The sequence below is a fragment of the Equus przewalskii genome, chromosome 19 (genome assembly GCF_037783145.1).
Source record: "Equus przewalskii isolate Varuska chromosome 19, EquPr2, whole genome shotgun sequence".
NCBI classification, from domain to species: domain Eukaryota; kingdom Metazoa; phylum Chordata; class Mammalia; order Perissodactyla; family Equidae; genus Equus; species Equus przewalskii.
Window position 1 is genome coordinate 6,785,539 of NC_091849.1, and position 21,023 is coordinate 6,806,561.

The 21,023-nt window shown below is 40.5% G+C and overlaps 1 protein-coding gene across 1 annotated transcript in view; it reads right to left on the reverse strand.

Annotated features, from left to right (window-relative positions):
• Positions 1–21,023, reverse strand: part of F13A1 (coagulation factor XIII A chain) — a 156,080-nt gene that overhangs the window by 93,395 nt on the left and 41,662 nt on the right. The window contains exon 4 of the mRNA XM_008534975.2: positions 11,198–11,449. Coding sequence (XP_008533197.2) covers positions 11,198–11,449 — 252 coding nt within the window. The remainder of the gene's footprint in view (positions 1–11,197; positions 11,450–21,023) is intronic.

Below are 21,023 nucleotides of genomic sequence, written 5' to 3' on the forward strand. Positions count from 1 at the left end.
ATACAAGTTGAAGACACAGCACTCTGAAATTGGAAGACCTCCCGACGTAAGGCTCCAAAGTGGCTTACTCAGCTGAATTCTAGGCTACTCCTGTTTACTGGGTTCACCACTGGGGGTATGATTATTTTAAGTGTTGGGAGATGGCTATTCTAACTACTGTTGAATATCTCTCTTTTGGAAAGATACAACAAGAAAACAAAAAAGAATATATGCAAAGAATGTATATGAAGGGAGAGGCTAGCTATCTCCTCATGTCTGGTTGTGCTTATGCTTTTATGACTTATGAATAGAAATTTGGAGGTTTGTATAAGAAATTTTCCTATTTCTGCTAGTCCTTGCAATGCTGTTAAATGTTTCAATCAGAGCATACTGTAATAATCACAAACTCAACTCCATTAGAATAAAAATATGACAAAAGAATTTTATACAAAAATTTAAATTGAAAATATCAGTAATAATTCATAATTTAAAAAAAGAGAACCAGGAAAGAACCAGAAAAAAACGATGAGTGTAGTAGGGAAGTGTGCCTTTGAGCCTGGATATGGTCTCTAAGTACTATTCCTTCCCCTCCCTTCTTCCCACTAAAAGGTACTGCGCTCCTTGAGAAATGACTCATTACAGATCTGGGTCAAGAGGTACAAGGCTAGCCTGAAATACTTCTTCCTACCAGAAAACAAGGTGTCTATTAAAGATTCTAGGAATCATGATAAAGGAATCAGAAGCCAACTTGAAGGGGTTCTCACTGGCCAAATAGGGCAATTCAATCATCAAAAATAATAGTCACTGCAAAGCATTAGAACAATGAAATATTTCAATAATCGTAAATTCATAGTGATTTAAAAATTCATTGGTCACCTTTGTAGGGTGCTAGGAACCATCTCATTATTCTGCAAACTTAGAACTAAGGAAAGAGACATGTGTGTAGACTTTCTTATATGAATACTACCTCAAGGCAACAAAATAATTGATGCTAATAAATGCAGAAGGAACGGTAGATTAGAATATCACCCTTTTGCAATCCTTAGTGAAATAATGGATCTAGGCTAAAATCATTTGTTAAAAGGTTAATGGGGAATTTCATAATGGGTGGATGAAACTGATAAAACCTGATCCTATTGATAAATCTAAAGATCAAAAAGAGGGACGACCAGCCATCTCCCGATGGGATGAATGCGCTGGGAGGCATGCTGCATGAATTTATTTTTTCCATGAGTACATGTGTGTATATTTGAAAAGAACAATGCATTCAATTAATTGTCACAAAAATTAAAACTATTCAACAATACATTAAATGGTGGAAATACACCAAAACGTTAATTATCTCTGATTTGTAGCTCTCTGAGTTCTTTTATTTCTGTAATGAGATTTTCATCATCAGGAAAAAGTTATTTTTAATACAGTTGCATTTAAGTGAAACAACTTATTTAATAAGAGGTTAAGTTCAACTTTTGTGTTTTTTTCTTCAAGAGCAATATGGTCGTGCTTTTTAAAATTATCAAATGTCCTTTTGAAATACAGTCATAACTTTTTCTCCTTTTGCAGTCTCTCTGTGCCCTTTTCTCCCCAGCACAGGCTGGAGTAAGCCTTGTTCCCACAGTGGCCTGTGGCTGCTGTGGTAACATCTCCTGCTATATGAAGATTTTTCTAGGATTTAATTCTTTATCGAAAAAGCATGTCTTTAGTACTTACTATGTGCCAGGAGCTTTCTAAGTGTGGCACAGAAACAAATGAACTCACTAGAACTCATAAGTTCCCTAAGAGGAAGGTCTTATATAATTCTCATTTTACAGACGGGAAGCTGAGCAAGAGAGAAGTAAAGTAACTTTCCAAAGTTCACAGTGCTGTTAAGAGGCGAAGCCAAGATTTGTGTCCCTGGTAGATGGTGACTCTTGAGTCCAAGGGATCCGGTCGCTGCATCCCAGTACCCACAGAGGCCCTGGGAACATGGCATCATAAATGGCGACCCCAAGAATGAGAGATGGGGGTGCATGTCTGGGGCGTGGAGTGTGAGAGAGAAGTGCAAGAAAATGAAGGATTTACTTTTGGGCTTCGAGTTCCTATTGATGGGAAGTTATAAATTTAGATGGCAAGCTATGGATAGGGAGGAGTTCTGTAGCTCAGGACTAGGCCACCCTTTTCCTGAATTAAATCTTACCTCAAAACGGGCGGGCATGATCATGAATCCACAACAAGCAAGGAAGTCAAATGGAAAACCTTGATTTTAATTTTAAATTTATTTATGATTTTAAAAGAAGATTGCGGGTAGAAAGCAGCGCTTTCTTTTCCCTGTTTTTATTCAGATCTGTCACTTTAAAATATAGTTGTCCAAAGCCAGGGTAGAAAAAAAATTTACATCACCATGGAAACTCCAAAAAACTCCCTATGTTTGATAGGTTAACAAAAATAGGCAAACATAATCATTTGCCTCTGGAGATTTCTGTTGTTGGTTTTCTGGTGGTGTTTTGTTTGTTTTTTAATTTTTGCTTAGTTTCAGAGGCGGAGCGAGGTTTCATTAGATCCAGGGGGACAAAATTGGTTCTCCACTTAGTGAAGTGGAAAATACTACTGAAAGGAAAAACAAACCGACAAATAACTCACTGTTCTAGAAACCCAGCAACTTGAACTGTTAGAATGCAGGTGTATGTGTGTGCACACATGCGCGTGTGTGTGCTTGTGTATAAGTGTGGAGATTGGGAGCTGTGCTTCTCAAATACACGAGAGCTGACAGGGGAAGCTAGGTCGACATAGCTCACAGAGTGGGAGTGCCAGCACCATGGACCTATTCACAACTTCTGGGTCCTAAGTGACCACTGGCTCACACACCCACCACAATAAAACTCCAGACGAAAACAGATTCCCCGTGGCATCATTGGCGAATGTGGCAGGGTGCTCTCTCTCCTTTACCCAGCAGCTCTGCAGCAGAGCAGACTTTCAACGTGCCTTGTAAATAACCACCTGTCCAGGGAGCCTAACACGAGGCAAGGAGGAAAGAAGAATGATCTCACTTATTTCACTGTTCGTCTGGTGGAAACAGTGGGGTAGGCAAAAAAGAAAATCGTGGGCTGGGAAATTTTGGGACTCACTGACAGGGCTGATTTCAGACACCCTCAGAAATTACCACTTGCCTCCCCACCCAGAGAAAGCGAGAATTTATAACAAGCATGTAAAAATGAATGCTGAGCCTATTGATTTTAGTATCCGTATAACCTCTTTGGGAGAAGGAGGGCGATTCATCACCGCCCGGGCTGCAAATTTCCTTTTGCTTATTTACATGCTATTTTAAAGTTAAAGCAAGTCCCCTTTCCAAAGTCATTAAAGTCAAGCCTAGCAAAGTGAACTCAGGGATCAGAGAAAACTACAGTGCCAGGAATGTGATCATACAAGGTAACTGCAAGGAGACTGCCTCAGAGCTTAAATCGGAGTTTGGTTTTGTTCTGCTTCCTGGCCCCTTCTAAAGGGCAAAATGTGTCACCATTTTAGTGAAGAGAAGGATTTTGAGTGAGGGGATTCAGAGTAACTTTTACCTGCCTCCCCTTTATATAAAAGCTGAGCATCACTAAAGAAGGAGGGGAGATAGATGCTGAGTGAGTGTGATCGCTTTTTGGGGGAGGGGCTTCATCTGCACAGCGGATGTGACTCCAGATTGGTGTCATCATGATGTTTCCCATCTCAAAGTAACTCAGAAGGGGTGGTGAAGTCCGGCAGGCTGTGTGTGCTGTAGGCATATTAGGAATAATTCCCTATCTATGGGAGTAGTGAAACACTGAAGCATAGTGTTTCCAAAAGCAGAATCTGCTTAATCTGCTTTTTTTTTTTTTTTTCCTGGAAGGGTCCAAACCCACTGTCTTCCTAAAATGGTTTCATATAGCCACTCCAGAGGACTGACTTTGTACCTTTTAGCTCTGGAATGGAATGAATCCATGAAACATACGCAAGTGGTCCCTCAACAATTGGGTCCATTTACGTTCCCTGCAAACATGTCACAAGACATTTCAGCTCAGACCAGCTCGGAAAGTTTATTTGATTTGTGCTATTTTGCCAGTTTTGCTGGTTAAGGACTTTTTAGTGTGCTTAAATAGCTTCAGAAGACAGACTATTATTCATAAAGCAATTCTACAAAGAAAATGTCAGAGATTCTTTACTTAGCACACATCTCAAAGGGAGCTTGTGCCCTTGTTGGCATGCTTAATTTTTTTTTTTATTTTGCAAAGAAAACTTTCCTTTGATCTTATAGCTATCAACCTGGTTTTATTTGTATTTATTTATTTATTTTTAACAGCAGGATTTTCCGATGTTGATTAGAACATCATAGAAGCTTCCCGGCTGGCATCTACTTCTTCTTTCTCTTATTACACAAGACAGGATACCAATGGTTCTGGTTTGAAAAGTAAAAGAGCTTACCCTGACTGAATCAGGATGTCCAAGTTTTAGCCCCAGCTTGTTTCCTCATTTTCTATATGACCTTGGGAAATTTATGCAACACCACAGAGTCTGTTTTTTGTCTCTTGAAATACGAGGCTAATAATGCTCCCCGTCTCTAGGAGTGGCGATTATCAATCAATTCAGCAAATGTTCTTTGGGCATTCACTCTGTGCCTGGCACCGTGCTAGGCTGAATGGGAGAAGGATGCTGATTTCCAAAACACACCATGTGGGGAGAGACTGGCGTTGGGCATTCTTTGAAGAAGATGAAACATTGCATGCATAAGAAATGATAAACCACATGAATTGACAGGTGAATGTGATTCTGGGTTAGTCCCTTCCAACCCTGCTCCTTCTAGAAACATCTCATAAAACAGCTTTGGACCTTGATTGTGGGGTTATTTATGCCATTGACAAGAATGTTGACTGTGAGTTCTCTGGGCTCCCTTCTGATTGCAATGCCACACCGAATAATACTTGGTAGAAAAAGGATAAATGAGTCTCTAATGATTCAGATACTTGCAAGAGTAATATATGCTATTTTATTAAATAGAAGGTTTGAATAAATAAGGGCTTAAAATTTTCACATAAGCTTTATTAAAACTCCATAAAAATTCAATTAACCGACCCTCTGATTGTTATTGTGTGCACCACTCTTCTAGGGGCCAGAGAAAGCAGAGACAAGGTGCTCCGTCTCTCCCACTTCCCAGCCAGGCCGGGTATTCTCGTTATATGCTCTTGTTGGGCCTGGACTTATTTTAGTACTTTTTACAACTCTGATTTCTGTTTATCAGTAGCTCATTTGTGAAACCTTTGCTAGAAGCTCTATGATGGCAAAGATTATCTGTCTTTTCCACTGCCATATTCCCAGTGCCTAATTCAGCAATGACCCTTAATATTTGTGAATGAAGACATAATATCGTTTTACTACCACGGGTAATTACGTGGTCATGGGCAGGGGGGAGACATACTGTCAATTTGTGGGTTGATGGATGAATGGCTCTAGCCTGAGGGTATAAATTCTGGTCTGAGCTCAAGGGTCTCCAGGAGAAAGGGGTGTTGGTCATTGTAACCCCGGCAATACCAGGCCTGAGGCATTACTCCATTCTGTACTGAAGGGTCTAAACGACCATGTATAATTACAAAGCAAATAGTATAAGGATGAGTTTCATAATAAAATACAAACTGGTCATATTTATTTACTGTCTATTAAAAGCTTTCAGTATAGGAAATGTATTGATTTCTTTACAGTAAATTTAATTGATTTTTTTTGTTTAAAAGAAAATGCAAAAATCACATTGAATAAAAAGTTACAAATACCAGAAGCTAATCTGTTGTCAGATGCTAAGAGAGAAAAATCTACACACACGTACCCACAAACACACTCCCACACACAGTGTATATGTTTTTGACTTTTTTCAAAATTGTAAGGTGTGAGATTACATTTACAACTGATCTGTGATGATAGGTGCACTCAAACTAAAAAGTATTTACTTGAATTATTAAATCAATGCAGCAAATGTTACTAAAAACTAAGTACGTACCAGGCCCTGTACTAGGTGCTAGGGTACAAGGTCGGGGAAGCTCAGAGATGGGGATGAGGGGGAAACAGGTTATCAAGAGAAGAGAGACCCCATGAGATGGACTGATGCTCAACCAAACATAACAATCAAATATTGCCCCAGACAGGGTATGAAGCACAGGAATGGGACATCTAAATCTTTCAGAACATACTATCCGGCACTGAGGCTAGACTACCAATCTGGAATATTCTGAATTTAAATAGTGAAATACAGTCAAGAATCCAGATTTCCTAAGCAGTCAGAAAAAAAAGATGAATTCACATAAATTTCCAACTCACTCCTGCTACCTTTTTGGGTGCAGTCTTTTCTCCAACCCCCTGGAGAAGGGCTCCCCCATGGAACGGATCTGAAGCCCAGTTAGCGCTCAAATTAAAAAGCTAATCAATAATTCTCCCTGCATCCACCCCTGCTCTCACTGGCGTGGTATTGTTATTGATCCCCGTTAATGATTTAGTGATTAAGGAGGATAAATTGCCTATGAATGCAAAGCAAGCTGGAGGGCCCCCAGGAACACAGCTGAACATTCTTTCATCAATAAGTACTGTATGTACCCGTATGATTTTCAACCCAGTGTCCTAAGCCACCTTGGACGTCGAGTGTGCAGTGTTTTCAGCATCTTGCTCACCTTGCTCTCTTTTGACAACTTCTGATGTCCACTTGTTTTTTTTTTTTTCAATGGCTCCATTCCTTTCTTTTTACCTATTTTCCAACTGTAAGACCATATCTCTGAGTTCCTTACTGTGAATTAGCAAAAGAAAGCACAAGGCTGGGTGACTGTCAGGCTGTGGTGCATGTGGTTGCATGTGGCTTTGCGATACAGATCCCCTTTTTGGGTTATGCCTTGGCTTCTAGGCTGGGAATACCACACAGTGAAATGAAGAGACGATCTTTTTTCCCCATTTTATAAACATCCCCTGGAAGAGCTCAGCGAGTATTACTATAAGAATGTAAAAAGATATTGTCTTAAAAGCTGGCACCAGAATTTTTCTGGAGGGAATGGTCTTGGAAAAGTTTGCAGTCCCCAAAAGTCTGATTGTTGGAGGAGCTTTTCAAATAAAATAAAAAAGCTTGCCGAACTGCTCTGCATGAGAGACTAGAGAATTTGCTCCTAAGAGAGGATAGGAGAGAAGAGTTTGGAGAACAAGGAAGAACAAAGGGGAGAGAAGAGGCACTAAGGTGGAGAGAGGCTGGGATTAGGTTTAGGGAGGAGTCAGTGAGATTTTAAGAAGAGTAAACATACTCTCCTATGTTTTGTAATTATTATATAAATCACTGTTGCTCTAAGTGTGGTCCCAGACCAGCAGCGTCAGCATCCCCTGGGAACTGGCTGGAAATGCACATTCTCGGGCCCCATCCAGACCTACTCAACCTGGAGATGCTGCACAGAAATCTGTTCTGACAAGCCCTCCAAGTGCTTCTGACGTGCTCCAAGTTTGAGAACCAGAGTCAACCTTTCCTCCTCTCACCCTCTCCACCACATTACAATTACTGGCTGGACATTCACAGATGTTTTGTGTGTGTTTCTGATGCTTGAGGCAGCACAGGTGTCAGCACTGGGAGAAATAGGATTCTGAGAGGCAGACATGACCATAAGGATATCCACAAGAAATTTGCAGAAATGTTTGGACTTCCACAGCCCAAGGAATTAGAGATTGTGGCAGTTTCCCCTGTGTCCTGGGGAGTGGGGCGGACCCACCTGCCACATTCCTGTAACAAGCCTGCTTCCCACTTCCCACTTCTCATGTCTTCTCCATCAAGCCTCCAACACTCCCTCCTTGCTTCTTGCTCTCAACAGGTGACTTTGCTTTACACTTCACTTAGTAAAAGAGAATCACAAAATCAGAACAACCTTACCTTCCACCGATTCTAGATTCCATTGAATCTAGAAAACCTGCACCTTCACCATCTTGTACTACGCCCCTGTCACTGTGGAGGATGGATTACCTTACCTATCAAGGGCCCTTCACCTGTTCCCTGGATCCCACCCACTCAAGGATTTCATTCCTTAAGTTGGTGCTTCTCAACCTTGGCTTCAAGAATCACTGGTAGAGCTTTTTAAAAACCCTAAAGCCCAGGCTGCACTCCAGACCAGTCAGAACATGTGGGTGGGGAGACCGCAGCATCAGTAGTTAAGCTCTCCAGGTGATTCCAGCGTGCAGCCAAGGTTGTGAACCACCACTCTCTCTCTGGGCAGTAAACTCTCTTTCTTCTGGTTCATCTCCAACACCATAAAATCATTCCAACTCTATCCTGTGTTTAAAAAATTATCCTTTGACCTTCATATCACCATCTCAGTTTTGCAGAAAGTCTTCTTGAAGGAGATGGCAATAGCTGCTATCTCCACTTTCTCATGTCCTGTTACTCTGTAGCTTGTGCCCATCTCTCTGGCTTCTGTCTGCACCTTTCCAGTTCCCCAGTGACTTCCGTGTTTCCTCAATGTGTGACCACTCTCTTTCCTTAGCCTATTCAACCCATCAGCTGCATTCCAAAGAGCTAACTGCTGTCTTCTTGAATCAATTAATTATCTGGCTTTGTAGCACCATGCTCTTCTGATTTCCTTTTACTCCACTGGCTGCTCCTTCTCAGTCTCCTTCTCCTTTGTCTAGACTCTAATTGTTAATGATACTGAATTTATTTTTGTTCTTTCTCTAAACTGCTCCTCTAGTTCCTGATGGTGCCCATATTTACATCTCTAGCTCAGCCATCTCCTGTGGGCTCGAGATTCACTTATTCAAGTGCCTCCTTGACATTTTCACTTGGATATCTCACATTTAACATTAACATTTCCAAATGTGACTCTTAGTTTCACCCCTAGATCTCCCCCTCCACTTCCCTTAGTCTTCCCAGCTCTGAAAATGGCACAACCATGAATCCAGCTGGTTAAACCAGACATCTAGAGTTATTCATGGCTCCTCCTTCTTCTTCACCTCCCATGTTCAATCTCCTTGCAATTTCTGTTCTAAATCCAAAGTAGATCTCCAATCCATCCCCACCTCCTCATCTCCACTGCTACCATCACAGTCCAGTCCATCATCATCTTTGTCCTGGGCCACAGCTTCCAAACTGATCTCTCTGGTTTTATTCTCACCTTCCTGCAACCGGTGATACCCAGCGTAGGTCCCTCTGCTCCTTTTCTGTAATGCAGCATCTAGCACCGGGGCCATGTTATTTGTAGATCTAGGCAGCTCTTTCTGAATAGAAGTACCGGAAGTTGTTCACCATGGATACAACGGAAGACCAAGGCACTGATAAGCTAGCCAGTTTATTAGACTAGCCACCTCCTGAATTGTCCTCCTGTAAATCCGTTGATTTAGTCAGGTAACATGGCTAACCCTCTTCACCTCTGTAAGAGTGGCCACATAGGTTGGAATGCATGTAGACATGTACCCCATTTTACACAGATGATGTAATCCAGAAAAGCTGCAAACAAGCCAAAGTGAGTAAACCATATCATTCTTTAAAAACCTTAGGATACTGCATAGTTATATGAAGTTGTATGATTTTCTTTTGTAATGCAAAGAGTCAATAACGAACTCCCAGTTTATTTTTTTATAAGGATGGATTTTAAAAACACAATTTTCTTACAATAGGTCACCTCTTACTTACTCATCCATCTCAGTCTACTTTGTTGAGTTCCTCTCTATCAGACCCCTAAATGCTGGTGTTCTTTAGGGCTGGATACTATATCTTCTTTCCTTCTTTGTCTGTATTTTCTCCCTACATGCAGGTATCTGCCAAGTTTCTATCTCTGATTCTTGTCTCTAGATTCACATATTGGGATACCTACTTGTCATTTCTGCTTGAGAATCTACCGTTATCTTCAACTTAACATTTTCAAAATCTTAGTTTGTCTCTACCTCTTTGCTCCCCTCAGTCTTTTCCATATCTGTAAATAGCACCCCATCCAGTCAGTTGCAGAATGCCTTATATCTGGTTGACAGGATTACTAGAAGCATCTTTGAACTGCCCATGGCTCAGTCAACATCTCCTGCTACCATCAACCTGGAACATCTGTCTCATCAATAGGATTATTGGGAACAAGATGTTGGGGGTGGTGAGTGGGGAGTATAGGATTAGCTCAGTGCCATCTGCCAACACCATTGGAACAGATCATTCAAAGAAAATGTCAGTGGGATCCAAATTTATGTTATATATAAGTAGAAAACATTGTTGTTCACTTATTATCTATATGTAAGTTCAGATCAACCCTGATTCAAACACAACTCTCACAAACAAGGGCCCTTCAGAATCAGCAATAATGTAGACTCATTTGGGAAGATATTGGAGAGCAAGTATATGGAGTGAGATGAGGTGAGAAATCTCCTGCGCCGTGTCAGCCTTTGTACGTTTCATTACCTTACTTCTTAAGATCTAAAAATAGACCCTCTCCCATCAGTGCTGCTGCAACATTTGCATTTGCCCCTGGAACTTAAAATCAGTCCCACACCAAGTGTGGAAGCAGAGGGAAGACATGGAAGGGCTGGGATGGGCATGGGGAGAAAATACTGTGTGTGACTGAGTTCTTGAATTGAATTGATGGAGAAATCTTTGGACTTGACTGAGTTTATTTGAATGTAACCAGATTAAACTTCTGCAGCAGACAAAAAGGAAGACTCAAAATGGTAGTAGAGGTTAAGTTGTGTTACATTAAAATAAGGCTACATGTTTGCACATTCAGAGTTATGGTTTATGAAATTTGCACCCACTATAGACACAAACAAATGTACGGGATCCTTTAGCCATTTAGGCTTTCTGTTCTTGAATTAGAGAGACAGGGGCCTTAGTTCCACTATGGACAGCTGCAACTTTATTCTATTTTTCTGAAGTCAGATTATGGATCCTAATAGTTTTGAAAGTCAAGTTTAATAAGCCTATTTGTTTACACAGCAATAGCATAGATAGAGGCAATACCATCAACATATAGCCCCACAATTAACTAATTGTGCAACTTTAGGCGATCTTCAGTTATTTCCTGAAATAAATGTACAGCAGCATTAACTTCACATACCCAGGTTTTGTCTTCATACACATTGAAGACAAATTTCTCACCTTTCTCTTTTAATCATGGAAAACCATGTATGTAGGAAAGAGACATGTCTTCTAGAATAAGGCTGCTATCCTTCCAAAAAGAGATGTATTGGAAATATAGGAACTATTCTTGTCTTTTGAGAAAAATAAATGCCTGCGCCTTACCTTCACACCAAGGATTGAAAAGAATGTATGTGTCCGTTTCTGGGTTTCGGCTGGTACGGATTACTCCATACGGGGTCCAGACAGCAACGTACATGCGGAATTTCCCCACAATGCACTCCGGAGAGGACTGGATGGACAGCCGGACAGACGTGCGCTCCCTCATGACAACTTTGGCCCCCCACTTGCCACTTTGCAGCTCCGAGACAACAGGAACCGGGATGTAGGTTCCCTTGTTCTCCTGAGGGTAGCGACCTATGAGAAGAAAGAAGAAATACCGTGTAGAGTAGATCTGACAAACCATTTTTGTTCTCGCTCTGTCACCTTATACCTCAAGGTGGAAAATAATTCATTAAACTTAAAATCATAAGATTTGGGTTTGAATTTCATTTCTGCTACCAATAGCTGTACGATGGTAGTTGATTTTCTTAACTTCTTTGAGGCTCAGATTTGTCAATGTCTAGGTAAAAAAGTAACAATACTTACAGGCATTTTTATTGGTCGCTTAATTAATGAATTCAAATAAGATGTAGAAATACTAATTGTGGATGCGAAAACAAAAACAGAGCTTATAGGGTTCTGTGAAGTTATCATTCCTTGAAATTCTGACCACTAAAAAGTTAGAATTGCTTTTTTAGGGACATAAAACAAATGTTTCTTGTGTATTTTGAATACAGTTTTATTATTTGTTATATAACCTCTAGTAGGATTATATTTATGGGTTGTCTAATGTAACCATTTTCTTATTCAACTGAAGCATGTGTTTATTGACAGTGTCGTTAGTGATTCAGGCTTACGTCATGGGCAAGAATTCAGGCTCCAGATAATCTAGGTTTGACTCTTGACTCAGCTACTTTCTTATCCTTGCAGTCTCTGGCAAATTGCTTGACCTTCGTAAATACCTATTTCCTTCTCTTTTTCTTCATCAGTGAATGAGGATAATAACAGTACTTAAGGATGAAAGAAAATAATACATGTAAGATGCTTTGCCCATAATTTCTCAGGCATAACAAGTTTTTAGCTGTTATTTCAATAGAAGATTAAACAGCAGGGCATTTTACCACATTTCCAGGTTCATCACATTTTATGTACAAGCCACCTCAGGGAAAATCTTATTTCTCTTTATTGCTGTCAGTTAGGACCAAATACCTATTTCATGGTGTTAACCGTAAAACTAAATTTTACCAGTGGGTTCCTGAAAAATCAGTCTTCACTGAATACAGACAGTCAACCTCCCAGCATTCTTTAACTTTTTAGTTTACAGTTTAGTTTACAGGATCATCAAATGCACAGATATTTTAAACTGGAGCACGTCTTTCATTTACAAACTTTTCTAAAATGTACTAGACATTTGAGTCTTCTTGACTTGAAGAAAAATACAAATCAGACTCCTAAGTCTGCAAATTATTTTGATCGTAAGCAGAGGAAATTTTAAGAGCAAAACATTCACTTTAATTCTTTTATATAAACATGTAGAGGATTCTACATTAAAACAGATGAACGTGGTGCTTCATTTTGGCTTCTCCAATTACTGAGGTCTTTCAAGGATTCTTTGGCAGGCATATTGCCCGGGAGGAAGCATTCTAAGGAGGTGGGTGCTTAAGTTACCTCTGTGTAATTCTGTGAGATGCTTAATCTTAATGAAAATAATAATTCACACAGTGTGGGCCCAGGAGAAAGGTTAGAACCCAGTGCTTTACCATGTGTTAGGAGTTTCAGTTAATCATCACTCAGAATGAACATCTTTATAAATCCAATAAAGCCTTAAAAATGGTTTTCCGCCAAGGTGCGACAGTGTCTAGGTCACGTTCTTGGGAACACATGGGGCTTAGCCTCCGAAAAGCCTGCACGCAAATCCACTTGAGAGCTGATGGTTCCAAAGGCACCTCTGTCCCCACATTTCCTGTGTGTGTGCCTCCTTGTGCCAGTTCAAACTGGGGGATGAGGTGGCCCTTTCCTCTGGAGGCATGGTTGCTCTCTGGAGCCCCCATCGCTGTTGAAGTGTAGATATCACAAGCACTCTTGCCAGCTAAACGGGGTCATAAATCATGTATTACAGTGGTTCCTGGCAGCTGTTGCCACTAAATACTGGCTTGGATTTAGAACACACTGTATCAAACACAACACCAGATGATTAAAAAGAAACTTTCAGAGAGAAAATCTATGCAATAATGACAGGCTTAGATTTTACAAAAATGAGGGATGAAAGAGATTTTAAAATGAATTACATAAGGATACTCCCTTAGGAATAGCAAAGAATTAGAAGAGAGCATCTGAAGCCATGTGCTATGTGCTATGAGCCTCAGCTTCCCATCTGTACTAACATCCACTTTTGTTAGGAGCATTGAAATAACTAAGACAATCACTAGTTTCCATTATTACACTTTGAATTATGATTTCAGACTCATATTAAATTTTACTTATGAAATTCATTTATACCAAAAACAAAAACAATGAAAAAGGAGAGCCACGTTTAACTCATGCTGGCTTTGAACCCAGTTATGACCTAACCTAGAGACAAGTTTGTTTGACCAGTTTTCATTCATGCAACAATATTACCTACTATGTGTTAGGTATTATAACCAACTGTGAGAGGGAAATCACTATCATCATCCTAATTTGACAATCAAGAAACTAAGACACAGAGTCATTAAGCAATTTGTCGAGGGTGATGCAACTAGTGAGCAGTGGGGTTGGGATTTGAACCCAGTCGGCCTGAGAGTTTAACCACTAAGCTCCACGGCAGGTGTATGAGTAGAAAATGCTTTGATGTTGGTGAGAACTGTGTTCCAATTCTGACTTCACAGTTAGCTACTGGTTCAACTTTGGGCAAATTCCTTAATTGTCTGAGCTTCTATTTCCTTTTCTATTTGTAATTTTGTTCTGGAAATGGAAAGAAAATAGATTTTATAATACAATGAAAGCTTTATGTCTGGCACAAAGCATGGGCTGACTCAGCAGACATTTGTTGTGTGTGTTTTAAACAACTAGTGGAAAGTAAAGATCGAAGGAAGAAGAGGTGATTTTCCCCCTCTGGTTCTAACCTGAGGGTGTCCCAGGAAAGCCAGTTGCTTCTGTTGAGCGAACTATTGTGGCCGAGGGGAAGGCAATGCGGCCGGCTCTGACACTCACTGTATGAGTGTGGGCAAAGTTCTTTTCCTCTCTCAACTAAAACCTCCTTTATTCCATAAAATGGGGAAAATAGTGGTCATGGTTTGTGATGGGAGGGCTGCTCAGTGAATGAGAGTTGTTGTTGTTTACCCATTTTCTCAGGCTCTCTAATTCCTCTGAGTGGTCTTTTCTCTGCTCCAGCAGTGGGGAGCTGGGATGGGTTCGCTGACAGCCAACACACCTACAGAACCCAAATCTACCTTCAAAGGCCAGTTTATTCCAGGTTCAAAAATCTTAAGCTGCCTAGTTTTTCTATCAGGAGAACAGAGAGGCCACCCCCCCACCACACAAACACACACACACACACACACACACCCCCAAAATGGATGGCATTCATTATTAACCAAAAAGCCTTAATTCCAGAATCATCATGGAAAAATCACATGAAACTTGTGCCCCACTCACAATTTTTGATTTTCTGAATCGTTTATGTCACTGTAATCTCCATTCATGCCTTAGAGCAGGAGTCAGCAAACTAGGGTCCATGGGCCAAATGTAGTTTGCCACCTATTTGTGTAAATAAAGTTTTATTGGAACACCGACCAACTCATTTGTTTGTACATTATTGTGCGACAGCAGCAGAGCTGAGTAGCTGTGACGGAGACCATATGGTCTGCGATGCCTAAAAGTTTACCATCTAGCCCTTACAGTAAGAGTTTGCCAACCTCTGCTTTAGAGAATTTTAATTTTATTTATTTAAGGGTTGATTTATTATGGACATTCAATGTCTAAAACTGGGGCCTGAGAAGAAAATACCATAATCTAGTTTTTTATTCCAAAGAGAAATATGCTATTAAACCAATAGCAGACATCTGCACTACCATTAGGTCAACATTTAGTTTTCTTAAAGCCGCCGAGTTAAATTCCTCCCAGGCTCAGAGCATGTTGAAGACACAGGAAGATGGTTGCAACTTTTTGTTGTTTTCACTGTATATAGCTATAACGTTCCATTTTATTGCTGTAAACCTTGTTTAGTGTGGCCAAGGCAGTTCACAGAGATAGAGATGGGAGTTATATGACAGGAATGTTTCCTAGGATCCTTACAACAACTCTGTGAGGCAATTTTTACAGAGGGGAAACTGAGGTTCCATGACGTGGTCACATGCAGGACATCATATAACTAGGCAGAGGGAGAGACAAGGCTTGGACCAAGGTCTTTGCACTGTGAAGACAGGTCTCCTTCCTCTGCATCATGAGGATGATGGAGAGATTACAAAGATGAAGGAAACCAAGAGAAGAATAAAGCTAGAAATCTGAAGGGCTAAGAGGCCAGCGGACAGTGAGGGGATGCACTATGGTGGAGAATAAACACGTAAGATAGAAAAGCATCCATCTCACTCTCTCCTTACACATACATGTGTTAATACAGGGCTTAATCCAAGGGCTTAATAACTGGTGGTGAGAAAGAAGAACTGGAAGAGAGGCGTCTGCAAAGCAGGTCTCAGGGCTACATGGAGACAATGGGTTTGAGTTAGGAAGGTTTCTAAAGTGACTCAGTGACTGAAGGGAAAAGGGAGAAGGGAAAGCAGCACTGCCGACACGGTCAGGCCACGCGGCGCCAGCCCAGGGTACGGAAGCAAATCGGGAACAGGCAGTGATTACATTCATTACAAAGGGAGAAAAGGAACCCAGATTTGCAGGCCTTTTCATATTCACTGTATGGAAAAGCTGATTATTAATGTGAGGCCTGACGTGTCCATAGTGCCTCAGGGTATTGTCGGCTGCTCTACCGCGTCATGTTTAATTCTGAATGTAACGATTTCAACGACAGCGCTGGGGAAGAATTTTCCATGATTGAATTGTGAGTGAGGAAGTTGTGACAGAGTAGTATTTCATTTCACTAAATAGCCCTTCTCACCCCCAGGAGGTAGCACGTAAGAGACCCAATCAGGCTACACTCCAGAACACCTATCCATCAACATCCGTGACTGCTCATCAGCTAGCGCTGGCCAAATCTGGATGTGAAACACGGCCCTACACAGGTGACCGCCATGCACATGTTTACTGAAAGTGTGTAATGCCTGGGCAGATGGTTCCTCCCTCCCCCAAATTGAGTAACTTTTGTGTTAAAAAAAATCTGAGCAAGAAAAATAGAAGCAGGAAATATAATATCCCAGAAAGGATTCTCATTTTGTTTTTAATAATGTAGTCTTTGAAATTGGACTACTAAACATTAAAAAAATATAATTTTACCAATTGCATTCTTTCACACTTATCTAAAATTGGTGCCATCTTCCCAAGTGATCTAGAAATTAACATATGCTCTTAGTTTAAATGCTTGTTTTACCTGCAAATTATTTTTGAGGCCACAGAAATACTATTTGTAAGGCAAAATTTGCTAGGAACATACACCTATATTGTAATGCCCTGTGCCTTCTTCCATCTCACTCTCTCCTTACACATACATGTGTTAATACAGAGAGATGCACCACCTGCCTTAACCATCCCCAGCCTGGAACCTGGAGGAAGAGGGTGAAAATATTTAACTCCTTTAAGATTTTATTTTTTTCCAAGCTTAGCTCAATGGGCCTGAGTGTTTGCATGACTTCTTCATATTAGTGTCATTTACAAAATAGGCAGGAGAAATCCTCTTCCAGCTCAGACTCAGTCTTATGTAACATTGGGGAAAATTTACACTCAACCACTCATTTCACAGACCTGAGAACCCACTACATGCAAAGTCCTACATAGGTGGTACCCCACAGAGGAATGTGTTACATTTTAAAGATTAACTTTTTAGTCAGTTGATGGTTTTGTAATATTTTTACGTAAAAAACACAATGTCTTATGCAGTGATTAAGTTCCCAGGTAGCCCGGGAAGGCCACTAATTAGCATACAGTATGATCAGTATGGTTGACTATTGCTGCTAATAGAGTTATTCTGACTTTACCTCACTTGTACCTAGAACCGGGAAGGACATATTCAGCATGGAGGAGAAGTAGGTACCTGTAACCGAAGAAGACATGCCCATCTGTCACTGTTTCCCCTGGTGCTCTGAAATGAAGAAGTTTGTCCATCGAGACACCCCCATTTCTCTCATCTCTTGGGCACGTCATCCGTAAGTCCAGTGACCATGGTCTGTGCTCCACCCATGCCATACTTAGTAATAATGACACTTCTGGTCGTGCAAGCCTTAATTAATCACCAGAAAACCCCAAACAAAACTTTTCCTTCTTATTCACCTAGAAATCTATTTTTATTATTAAACTAATCTAAAGATATTGTGTTATTTGTCTTTATAGACCCATAGAAAGTCACAGTGCCTTACACCAAGTGGGTGCCCAACAAATGTCAATGGGCCTGAATTGAGGTTTTGCAGATGTCATATCTCATTAAGAACATCAGAGACTTTAAAGCCCTGGAAAGAGATGCCTGAAGCAAGCCAGTTGTCAATTCCAAGCACCTTTCACATGAAATAAAGATTTCTAGTTCTAAACTTTTTCCTTTGAGGCTGTTCTCCATTCATATACAGACATACTTTAAGCTGAGCTCTGACTCCACCTGACTGCAGACTTTCTCTAATCGTGAATTCTTATGAGAAGATCGTCCCTAAGGAACTCATGAATATATCATGTCTCCAGCTGGGAAGGTAAATTTCATGATGTTAATTCATTTTTCCATTTGATTCATTTGTTTTTCCCAAGACTCACCTTTCATGTTTAAAATAATCAATCTATTGCCAAATGAGCCCTGGAAGTATTACTGTGACAGCATGATGCATGCCACAGAGCTGGAAGTGTGAATTCAGCTGCCTTGTAAAGGGATGTGAACCTCGTTTTAACAAATAGTCTTAGGATGGAATGGGGGTGCACAGGGACCAGGATGGATTAAATCCCCCAGTAACTTTTAGAAACATCAGGTTACCAACTGTAAGAACAAAATGCCACCACCAAAAAAAAACAATCAAAAAAGGCACAGAAATCTTGGCTGATACCAACTCAGAGGAGAGAAACGCCAATATTCAAAAGCATATCATTTCATTAAAGTCTTCAGGAACCTGCCCTTTCTATTTCACACCTTAGCAGTGGGAAATTTATTACATTTAAATATTTATTTTCTATATATGCTTCTCAAAGGAAGAAATATTCCTGGCATTGTTTATTCTGTGGCTCCAGCAAATTGGGGAAGGAAGGGGAAACTTCTTGAGGACGGGGACTGAGTTTTGTTTAATTCTGTATAACTAGCAGCTCGCATGATGCTTGGAAAACAGCAGATGCCCATAAACATTTGGTAAATTGAAGATAGATCCTCTTTAAGGTGTCTTGTCTACCTTAACTTTATTTCATTTTTCTTTTAATCCTTCCTAAGTCTCTTCAAATCTTTTTTGGAGTAAAGTGTAATTTTGTGAAATGTATATGAAACCAGTACTGTGCTAGGCTCTTTCAATGATTCAGAAAAAATAATAAGGCTACCACCTGAGGCTGACTATCAGCATAGCATTAAGAAGTGAATGCATGAGCAACCTGGTGGAGTGAGCTGTTCCCTTTGTCTCTCTGCCTCTGAATTACAACTAAACGGACATTCACTGTCCAATGGAGGATACCCACACAGCACAATGGGACACCTGAGAGATCGATGCAGCTGTATATCTGAAGGTGGATGGACTGGATCTCTGGGAAGCAGTAGGGACAGGAGAACCCTCCCCTGCCCCTCCTCTGCAGCAGCAAGCCAGATCATAGGAGCTCACTCAGCAGCTGGCACTACTGTAACAGGAAGTGAGGGCAGCTCAGACTGTGCATGAACACTATTTCATCCTGCAGGAATGCACACCATGCTGCAGTGGCCCTGCCAGTGGGAATGCATCCTGATGTGACTGTAAGAGGAGGCAGTGGCAGCCCTGTGCACATGCACATGAACACTATCTGGACCTGCAGGGAGTACCCACCGTGCTGCTGCAGCCCCAGTGAGTGGCCCTGACTTGGATCACACAAAGAAGTCCCACCCACCAAGCACAGTGGCTGGCATGACTGTAAACAGAGGTGGCAGTGGCACAAACACTATCCCAGCCTGTGGGAGTGCCCACCATACCTACACAACTTCCAGAAGATGGGGTGGGATCAGAAACACAGCTCCTGCTTTGCCCCAGTGGTAGCAGGTGGAGTGTACGACCTGATATTACCATAAATGCACCAGCAAAAGATCATTTCATCAAACACCATGAAAAAATAACAGCAACACTTTAGAGAAGAAGGAAAATAACAAGTCTCCAGAAACCAACCCTGAAGTCACAGGAATTTACAATCTAAATGGCAGAGAATTCAAAATAGCTTTCATAAAGAAACTCAGCAAGTTACAAGAAAACTCAGAAAGACAGTTCAATGAGCTCAGGCATAAAATTAATGAGCAGAAGGAATCCCTCACCAAACAGATTGAAACTCTAAAAACAAAAAGACAAACAAAAATTCTGGATATGAAGAGCACAATTAATGAGATAAAAAAATAATCTAGAATCCTTAAAAAATAGAGCTGATGTTATGGAGGACAGAATTAGTGATTTAGAGGGCAGAAATAATAGAAATGCTTCAGGTGGTGGAAGAGAGAGAACTAAGATTTAAAAAAAATAAAGGAATTCTTTGAGAAATATCCAACTCAATTAGGAAAAGCAACATACAGATTATAAATATTCCAGAGTGAGAAGACTGCAAGAAAGGAGCAAAAAATTTGGTCAAAGAAATGACAGCTGAGAACTTCCCAAACCTGGGGAAGAAGTAGACTTGCAAATATGTGAAGCCAACAGAACTCCTAATTACATCAATGCAAAGAAGACCTTCTCCAGGCATTTAATACTAAAAGTGGCAAAAATCAATGACAAAGAAAAATTATTAAGGGCAGTAAGGGTGAAGAAAATAATCTACAAAGGAACCCCTATCAGGCTCTCAGCAGATTTCTCAGCAGAAACTTTAGAGGTTAGGAGAGAATGGAATGATATATTCAAAATACTGAAAGACAAAAACTTTCAACAAAGAATACTGTATACAGAAAAAATATCCTTCAGATAGGATGGACAAATAAAAGCTTCCCCAGATAAACAAAAGTTGAGGGAGTTCATTGCCACTAGACCTCCCTTACAAGAAATGATGAAGGAAGCCCTCATATCTGAAACAAAAAGGCAAAGGTTTACAAAGCATTGAGCAAGGAGATAAATAGACAAAGTCAGAAAATTGCAGCTGTCTATCAGAACAGGTTAGCAAACACTTAGTCATAACATAAAAGGTAAAGGGAAGGAAAACATCAAAAATAACTATAAAAACTTCAATTTAGTCACAAACTCACAACACAAAACAGGACAATTTGTGACAACAATAACTCAGAAGGGGAAGAGAAAGGGGATGGAGCCTACTTAGGTTAGTGGAGATAAGAGGCTATCAGAAAATAGACCATCTCATCCATGAGATCCTTTATACATACCTTTTGGTAACCACGAAACAAAAAATGAGAACAGTGCCACAATTCATAAATAAAGAGAAAACCATCACAGAAAACCACTTAACTGAAATGGCAGTCAGAAATACAGGGGAAGAGAAAAAATGGAAATATAGAACAACTGGAAGACAAAAGATAAAATGACAATATTAAGCCCTTATACATCAATAACCACTCTAAATGTAAATGGATTGAATTTTCCAATCAAAAGACAGAGAGTAGCTGGACAGATTA